Genomic DNA, 10483 nt, shown 5'->3' on the forward strand with positions numbered 1-10483 from the left:
ACTAGGGACAGGAAATTATGCAACTGTTTTGCTCTAAGCACTCCATGATTCTCAACATACCATATTATTTATTATGACGTTTTTGTTTCAAGGTTTCATAACATGCTCCCTAAAAGGATGATTTTTAAAATGCTTCATCATGAATTGTGTAATGGTCTGAGTACATGCATTCATATTGCATGAAGTGTATTGTGCTTTAAAACAGTGTTAATCTTATTCTCTGATGAATAACAGAGTATATTAAATGAATTTTGCAGCTTTAGAGAGACCTAAAACATTTCTTGTAATTGCATATTTATACAAATACAATATAACACTGCCGTTATTTCTTTTATTTTATTAATTTATTTTAGAGTATATTTTATATGAATGTAATTATTCATATAAAATTAACTTTATTTCGTATTAATATATTTTATCATTTTAAATTATTAATATTAGCATGTTCCATTATTTAATTTGATTGCATATACATTAATGATTTTGGGCACAGTGTTAGACCAGAGCATTCAAATGCTTCCTATTTGTCTTTCGATTTGATTCCTTTTTTCTTAGTTGATCTTTCTCAGTTTCTCTTTTCTTTCTCATTCGCTCTCTGCAGCCCCCTCTCAAGCAAGTGCCCTGTTTTATATAATTTATTTATTCAAGAACCCCATGGACTCCCCGTGGATCTCTGGCACCACAGATTAAAAATTAATGTTGTGGTTCAAATAAGCCCTGTGTCTGCCGCCTAGGTCCCAACAACTCGCTGAGCTGAATGGGCAAGGCCAGATCACGCTGTGTGTGGGTGGACAGCACTCAGATATATCAGAGCATGTGGATTACACAACATCAGTAATAACATTACTAATGCAGGCAGTGGTTCAGACTACTCTTCAATCCGCTTGAGTGTCGGCCAGAGATACAAATACAGAGATATGTAATTGAACGCTGAACGCTCTTGATCCGATGAGACTTTTGGGGCATATCCACTTCTTAGGTGATTTCTTTTTCCTCACAGGCTGCACAGTGTTGTTGTTTGTATGTGGTGTGGTCTTTACTGCATGTTAATGTTTCTGGAATGGTTCATCATAAGTTAATGTTAGTTAATGTAGTAAATAACATTAATGAGAAGGACATTTGTTACATTATTTATTAATCTCTGTTAGTGTTAGTATAGAAGCGTTTCTCTTGTTAACCAATTAATTAATAATGTTAACAAATGGAACCCTCTTGTAAAGGGTTACTGGTTTATATATATATATATATATATATATATATATACGTGGCTCTCTGGAATACTTGATTCTGATTGGTCAGTCGCACCAATCATGGGTTTGATTTTTCCTTATACTCACCATATCTGTATATTCAAATTCAGTCGATTACTATATACTGTATATAATGGGGTTTTTTAACCATTTGTGTACATTGCAATGGACTATTTTTAGTGTAAGCTTTCAGATAATATACAGGGGAAAATATAAATAATTTACACTCAAATCAATACGTTATGTCCACATCTTTATTTATTTGGGTAGTAACCTTGTAAGCGGGATAAACTTTTGTTTTATTTCGAGATAGTGGCCGGCTTTCTTTACATTTATCGCTTATAATTTTAGTATTGATAGTGGTATTGAGTCTTGCACTATTGAGTGACAGTTATCTGAATTTCCCCTTGGCGTTACTAAAAGTACTTAAATATTTTGGATTTCTTCAGTCATTTCCATTTACGTGCAGTGCCTCAGTTCTTTGGCTTCTCCTTCTCTAATATATGACTTGGTTTTCTCTCCTTCTCCATATCTTCATTAAATGTTGATGGGGATGAGTGAAACCAATAATCCTCAGACCTCACTGCAAAGAACATAGCTGAAAATCAATAGGTTTGCTGCAGTGTGGGAAGAGAAAGAGAGAGAAAACTCTCTCCTATCAAATATTAATCATTCATTTCCTCAAGGGAATTAGGAGAGTGCTGGTGATTTGCTGTCTGACCCAATTAAGGTCCTCCTGCATATCTCACTTAGGTTCACTATTACTTCCATCTTTGGTTTTATTGTCAATAGGTATATGCTATATAGATTGAGTGACAACAAAGAGCAATGGATGCTGGGAGAACACTGGCACAGAGAAGCAAACTTTGGTACCTTTCCCAATTCCCATACAGAAATGTAATATATGTCAATATATGCAAATTACATAATGTCAGTGCCCATGTATGTCTGCTGCCTATATGAGAATATATGTATATTTATATGTATGTATATATATATATGTATAAATATATGCCATTTTCATGTAAGTGCCATATATTTTCCCGTATATGCACATAAATGTTAAATATATGTAAGACGCATATATGTATATATGCATATATGTACTTATTTCAATGCATCAGTATCACATGCATGTATGTTTACATACATTTCTTAAATATGTGGGGAACAAATATGTATGTCACATATTTATACTTAATGTTGTCCATATATGCGAGAAACCAATACTATACTGTAATATATGCAGATATATGGTATCATATATGGATGAACTCAAATATTTTCTTCACATGTTTGGATTCATATATGTTGCAGGCATATATTGTGTTCTCAGATAAGTCAAATATACGTATAGATATATGTCATGCTATTTAAAATATAAGTACATACTGTATATGGCCATATATTACATTTTTGTATGGGTTAAAAAAGGGTACGCCAGCATCTTTTTGACGCTTTAGCTGGAAGCATTTCAATTGAAATTTTCTCCCATATCCTCAAGGTTAGAGATGTATTATCCTGTGTTCTGTTCTAACAAGGAAGCATAAAAGTATACTTTTTATGATCAATTTACAAATAACCGAGAAACCCTCAAATCTAGCAGTGGTAGCACTGAAGGCTTTTGTGTGTGTTTTTCCTCAGGTCTGTAAAGGATGAAAGCCATTCAATGTCACCATGCTAGTCTGTTGATGAACGTGTTTATTTCTTTAGAAGAAATCTATTTTGTATTTGAGCTTTTGGAAATAAATGAACCATAACAGGCTTAAGGCTTGGCAACCTGAAATGAGAAAATACGTTTATTTTTATTCTTGGACTGTTACATCTTGAAGGTTATTGTTTTGTGCATTATGCTCGGATTCCCCACGCTAACATTACTGAATTTATTTTTAAGTTTGAGTTTAAATGAATTTTGAATGAATTAAAAATGAATACGAATTTTGCAGCCTGACACATTTCTGTAGGTGACGACTCTTTCTATTCTTTACAAATGTTTTATCTCATCTTCATCTCGCCTTTAAACGATGGACAAAACTGTGACTGATATTGTTATATAGTTGTGTGTCTCTATTTGTTCTAGTGCTTGTTCCCAGTCCATGTTCTGCTGCAGCCACAAGGAAGTGCAGCTCCATCTATAAGGGGTTTGCCCAGTGTCTGCTTGCCCTGGGAGACAGTCTCTCTGTCAGTACCCAAAAAGATGAGGATACGCAGGAGATCGACTCCATTTGCAAGTAAGGAAAAACCCTGCCCCAACACAAACATAAGCATGAATGTTCTGTACATTTGAAAGAAATGAATACCTTTTTCAGCAATTAAGCAATAAATTGATCAATGAGTAAAGACTTTTAAATTGTTACAAAAAAATTCTGTTTTAAATAAACACTGTTTATTTAAAATGACTGTTCTTCATATTCATCAAAAAATTTCAATTAAAGTGTGTCATGGTTTCCACAAAAATATTAAGCACCACTTATTAACATTGATAATAAGAAATGCTTCTTGAGCAGCAAATCAGCATTAGAATGATTTCTGAAGGATCATGTGACACTGAAGTCTTGAGTAATGATGCTGAAAATTCAGCTTTTCATCACAGAAATAAATTACATTTTTATAATATATTCAAATAGAAATTAGTAATTTTAAATTGTAACAATATTTTGACAATATTACTGTTTTTACTGTATATTTGATCAAGTGAATCCAGCTTTGTTGAGCATAAAAATCCTTCTGACCCCGAACTATTGAACATTAGTGTACATGTTAGTGTACACACATTTTGTAAATGATATAAATCATAATTGTCTTATATTAAAATATCACAACAGTGAATAAGATGAAACATGGGGTGAATTTATATTAATATCTTTCGGCTTTCATCTTGTGACAAAAACATAATCATTTTTTAAATAAATTGATAATCAATTTGTATGTTTTTCCCCCTGAATCACATTTTTATCCTGTTAGTCTTTTGTAATATCCCTTTAACTAACAAAAAAGCCTTAAAGACATCAACTGCTATGAAGTGACATCATTTTGGTGGTTAAACAACAATAACATGATTCAGTATTAATAATTGATTTGATAAATTATGTGATGTTTTGTGGTTTTATGAATTATAACGAACTATCTCTTTGCCTTTGCCAAAGCTATTTATTTCCATCATATTAGATTCCATTCTGCTCATTTTCTTCCCATTGTGTAAAAAATTCAGTTATATTTTATGACATTTGAGTCTCTGAGCTTCTCCAGAACATTTTTCTGAAAGTGTGGCATACATATATATATATATGAGAGAGAGAGAGAGAGAGAGAGAGAGAGAGAGAGAGAGAGAGAGAGAGAGAGAGAGAGAGAGAGAGAGAGAGAGAGAGAGAGAGAGAGAGAGAGAGAGAGAGAGAGAGAGAGAGAGAGAGAGAGAGAGAGAGAGAGAGAGAGACTGTAAAATGTAAAAAAAAATCAGAATCCAAAAAAGAGGAAACATAATTAATACAATTAAAACCCATCAAATGTGAAGTGTCACACATGGAATTCTGGGAATGTCAGTTTACGGCTTTTCACTGTAAATTATAAGATGATTTGTTCTTTTTACCAAAAAAAAATGGTACAACAGTATTTTAATGTAAAATGACACAAAATGCAATGTTAGATTTATTACCATTTATCTCTGTATATAGCACAAGAACTTACTGTTCATATTTTTTAAAAGTGACTAAGGTCAAAAGGTCAAGCTCAACAGAAATGACCCAGCTGCACATTAACTTTTCTGTACAGCCACATAAAATGCCTCACGCTCAGAGCACAGGAGTATTTGCTGTACGCCGTTCATCGTGTTGTCCCAGGGAGAATGTGATATAAAGTATCCCAGTTCACTGATATGACACCTCATTCATTCTCTAACTCCCTGCATTGCCTTTCATCTCATTTTCTGTTGCTCCCTTCCATGCTTTTCTCCATTTCTTCCTCTGCTCACTCTTTCTCCTCCTCCCTGGATATTCTAATTAAAGACTCTCTCTCTCTCTCCATTTCCCTGTCTGTCTCTTTCCGTCTGCCCCTCCATAGATCATGCATCTATGATATGACTTTATATTGTGTCACACTCTGTAGCTGCAGGAACTCTTTAAGTATTCATTGTGTAGCCGCATGATGTTGTTAAAGAACAGCCTCCTGTATATCCTCCAGTCAGACTCAATCCGTTACACTTTGCACGTTTACGCCACTTACTGAATGAATGGTGATCTATGCGACAGCATTATATGGTCCTGCATTCAGCATTCAAGGCGTACACAAGCAGGGAATGAGGAGTGCTTTCTTTAACACAGCTATTTAAGCGTTATTCCTCCAGGTACCAATTAATCCTGCCCCTGAGCTCAGTGATCGCGTGCACACACACATGCGTAAACACAGGTACGCACGCACACGCACACATGTGTGTCTGATCATTTGTCATGGGATCTTTTGCTACAGTAACATTCTTCCACCACCAGAATGCAATGTGTCAGGCTTAGGCCAGCACTGCTCCTGTCTCAGAGATCTGAGAGGGATGTTTAAGAAAAGAACATTTGCGGTGTTGAAGGACTGACTTCCACTATGAACTGCACTTAATACATCACTGTTTAATATAGGTAACAGTCTCGCTGTGCTTCAGTCTATTTAAGAGCTGGGGTTTTAACATAAAAGGGTGTTTCTTCCCTGGGAACTTTTATGTGCCTGGGATTGAGTTTTATCAAAACGTAACTGATTTTTTATTTATTATTATATGGAGGTCACATTTAAACTTGTGAAACTCTTGGGAACTTTTACTTTTTGTCTTTGTAACAGATATTTTTTTATTATCATATGAAGGTCACATTTAAACTTGTGAAACTCTTGGGAACTTTCACTTTTTGTCTTTATAACAGATTTTTTTTTCTTCAAATTATTATTATCATATAAATGTCACATTTAAACTTGTGAAACTCTTGGGAATTTTTACTTTTTGTCTTCATCATTTATTTCTGCTACTTTTCGAATGCCTTTTTTTTTGTGAAGATTGTTTTACTCTTGTTTCAGACCCACTTTCAATGTTAAAATGTAAAAGCAATCCGTCATACAAATATTATTAATATTACAAAAAAAAAAACGCATTTTAAAACTATGATAATTTACCGGTAGTTAACAGTAAAATTATCATAAATCAGTTTACAAATTTTTTTTAGGTGATAATGATTTACTGTTCTTCAGTTTTTATGTTATTTCTACCATAATCAATAATTTTGTCAGAAAGGTTTACCAAAAATTAGTGTGCTTGGTTACCAAGGAGACAAACGCGAAAAGCATGCCTAGGATAAAATATGAGATGTACAGAAAATAATGAAAAATCTTGGTAACCATCACTTGTGAACAGAATATTTCTATTAATCTTAGATTAGGCTGTAATTTTGTCTAATTATGAAAAAAAAACGTTAAATGTGTTTTTAGGGTATATCATATGTAATTAATAGGCTAATAATAATTTCCAACACAATCATTTTAATTACATAATGATATTGTTGAAAAGAAAACACAAAAAAGTTTGACTATATTGCATATTCTTGCATCAACCTGTTTTACCTGTTTAGCACTATTGCTCTAATAATCTCTAAAGATTCAACAAATCTTGATATCTTTGCTTACTAAAAATAAACATCAGTTCAGTACTATTGCATGAAATTAATTATGGGCATTCATATATCTTGATGTATGGTCATTTTAGAGTATAGATCAACCAAAAATGTTACCTTTATAATATTAGTTTTTTTATTTTAAAACAAATACTATATAGTGTTTAATACTGGATATTTGGTATGCCATTTCTTAAATTCATAGCCTGACACTAAGTAGGTTTATGACAGATTAAAAAGCCCATATCGTACTGTAGTGCTACCTTGTCCTTTATTTTAAACTATATCTACATGAGGGATGTTTCAGGTTTCACATTTATTTTGATCAAATTCTCACTCACTAGTTTGTTGATAAGGCATTCATAATTCAGAACATTTAACCTTACGCTTGTGTCCGTTGCAGATCCTGGGATGATTTTCATGACTGTGCAAATGTGGCCATGGCCGGCTGTCCCGAGGAGGCTGCTACGGTGTGGGAGTCTCTGAGACAAGAGTCCAAAAAGATGCAGTTTTCTGGAAACCTGTATGAGATGTGCTCCAGTCGTAGCCAATCCCAGAGCCCCGATGAAACCAATCAGGAGTCGTTAAAGGGACGCGCTAGTTATAAAAGTCTGACCTTTCTGACCTTTTTTTTGCCTGTGCTACTACTGTTTCCATGGATATAATCGCATCTCAAGACTCACCTCAGAGTTCAAATATCCAGCACATATAGACAACGATACTGACTGCTTTTGTTCTGACATTTTCATACAGATCTCATGTAGTACGATAAGATTCATTTTATGCTTCAAATGTGAAAGAACAAAAAAGAATGTCTTTTCCACACAAAGGACTCGTTTTCACGTCCAAACGCTTTCTTTTATTATTTATTTATTGTTTATTTATGACCAAAATATCTTAAAGCTAGGGTTGGCAATGCTTTTCAAAAACATTTTTTGTTATACTGGTTGAATCCCTCTTCACATCCTGATAGGCAATCAATAATAAAAGTGGTATAAATGTTAAAACATGTACATATATCTTCTGTAGAAGACCAAAAAATGTCCAAATGCGGTCCGAATGCAATGATAGGATGTTCTACTTTCCTGTCAGCTTATGGGTGTGTCTCAATCAGCTCCCTAGTTCAGTAGCCATTTTAAGAGGTTTCTCATTTGTAGAATCCTTCCAGGGTACTGAAACGTTCGTTCCCTAAAAAGTCCCACAATGCACCGTTAAAACCAGGGAGCATTGATTCTCACTATGTTCCCTTAACGTAAGTTCTGAAGCGCGAAACTTAAAACACATGAGCCAACTCACTAAACATAACGACACGCGATAGATGTTTTCTAAAATACAAACCTTTATTTTTTTATATTTCAGCATAAACATACATCGCTAGACAGGTAATGCACACAATCTGGCTAACATTTATAATTTATTCACGGCTGAAATGTTGCAGATATATGTAACAGGCAAAGTATTTATCATAATGTACTTTAATTAACATTACAAGTTATGCCAGAAAAATGTATTATTGTTCAAAAATACCAGTAGTGATGTTGTTCAATGAGGATGTTGTCACGTCGCCGGAAATAGAGTCATCAGTGTCTAAATGTGTAGTGAGCCAGTGTCCTTTACTGTCCTTACCAGTGCCTGAATTTGTGAATGCGTTATTCTGTTTCACAAGCTTGGGAGCTGATTGAGACGCACCCTCATATTTGCGTACCTTGTGCACCGTAGCATCACACGTCATCAGCGCGTCCCGTAAGGCTATGCAGAGTTTCAGCAAAGTCTTTGGTTGTAGACCGACAGACAGTCACCAAGCACCGCAAACAAACGGAAGCCCCCTTTTATCATTCCTGCTAAACCAAAACAACGAGCTTATGCTGCATTCACGCCATGTCGTAATTACCATAATTAAGAGTTTAGCAGACTATGCTCTTGCTGCGCATTCATGTGCTTTGTAGGAGGTTCGGCTTTAGAGAGTTCTCTGAAGGGAGGGTGGGATCTTATGCTTTCAAAGCTAGCTTGCTAATACTAGCCTCTCTGAAATTGCCTACCTTACCTTTAAAATAGCAAACTTGATTTAAGCACAATCATGGCACAATTCAAACCTCAAATGCACCTCAAATGACTCCAGCTCTGATGAGGACAAATCGAAGATGGCGAAAGACATTTCCAAACATTTGACCTTTCATCTAAGATGAAATAAAATGAAGGAATGAATACTGCAATACATTGTTACATTTGTGAGATATGAGTATCAAAGCAATGTAAAGAGCCCTAAAAAAGTTATTATTTCACTTTGTTGTGTAATCTTCTTTTATAGGATCCTAAGAGGATTAAGTTTAAGGATTACACCAAATAAAAGTAAATTCAAGCAACACAGCTCACCTAGGCTTTGCCTGGGAACAGTCTGTAGTCTGAATGCCTTTGTGTGACGGTTTAAAGCCAATTTATTATTGAAGGGTTCATTGATTCAGTTTAACGTATAGCACAACATTATGCTTCAAGGTGTTTTTGAACTCTGTATCTGTATGTAACTGCTGTTTATTTGATTTTGGTCAGAGTACTGTGTATATATTGTACAGTCTTACATTATACATTACTCATGGCTACTTTTTTGTTTTTTCAGATATATGTATTTGTAATGCCACTAAATGATGGATTTGCTTTGCAAAAAAACACTTCATGATGGTAATATATTGTAAATATGACCGATATGCTGTAAAGAAGAGCTTAGTTGAATAAATATATATTATATGAAACACATTATGCTTAAGTGCATAATGAACAGATGAGGTAAATCAATGGAGGTCAACATATTAGCATCAATACGATCAAATGAATATCAGCATACAGTGTATTTCTATGTTTACATGACTTAGTAAAGCGATGGAGGTTTTTCCCCGGATCAGCTTTCATTACCTCTACTCAACTCTGTGCTTTGCTCCGCTCAGCGGATTCCTCAGTCAATGTGATTTATGTTTAATTTTTAGGCTTAATTGGCAATCAATCATGTTAGCCAATGCAGTGAACTTATTAAGGAGGGCAAAAGCCATTTATGTAGTCTGAGAAAACAAAACAAAAAAACATTTTATTAGGGAAGGATTGCCATTATCTCAAATTTTGCTTTTGTGTAGTAAATTGACTAACACATGCTTTTCATTGTTGTACAATCTAATGAAAATGTCTAAATAATATAGTAAGGGCTAATATGTACAGATTTTATGTGTACATCAGTCCTTGCTACATAGATCTCATTAATGCCTCCCTTATTTATAATCTTTGGCCATTATATGTAAAATATATTTTGAGGCAGGTATAATTTGCTTGGCAGATGCATTTTATGAATCGCATGTTAAAAAAAGTTCTCCTTTTATTTTTCAAATCTGATTATATATTGCTGATTGCTCACTCATTTTAAGCTGTGCCCTGCTTATTCAAAAAAATAAAAATAAAAAATATATATTAATTGTCTTTTTAAAAAATGATGTCACATTGTTGAAAGTGCCTGAAAGAGAAATGTTTCTGTCTGTCTACATAATTATTTGCTACATACCAGTATATTCTATACATTATATAAATAAAACTATTGCTATTGCTATCGCCACTCAA

General features: G+C 34.1%; 1 protein-coding gene across 1 annotated transcript in view; it reads left to right on the forward strand.

Annotated features, from left to right (window-relative positions):
• nrn1la (neuritin 1-like a) overlaps positions 1–10483 on the forward strand; it is a 30532-nt gene extending 20049 nt beyond the window's left edge. Inside the window, exons 2-3 of the mRNA XM_077248834.1 lie at positions 3331–3481; positions 7290–10483. Of these exons, the coding sequence (XP_077104949.1) occupies positions 3331–3481; positions 7290–7551 (413 nt within the window). The 3' untranslated portion in view covers positions 7552–10483. The remainder of the gene's footprint in view (positions 1–3330; positions 3482–7289) is intronic.

Source organism: Siphateles boraxobius, unplaced genomic scaffold (genome assembly GCF_051911475.1).
Source record: "Siphateles boraxobius isolate OS27281-9 unplaced genomic scaffold, OSU_SipBor_1 31, whole genome shotgun sequence".
Taxonomy (NCBI): domain Eukaryota; kingdom Metazoa; phylum Chordata; class Actinopteri; order Cypriniformes; family Leuciscidae; genus Siphateles; species Siphateles boraxobius.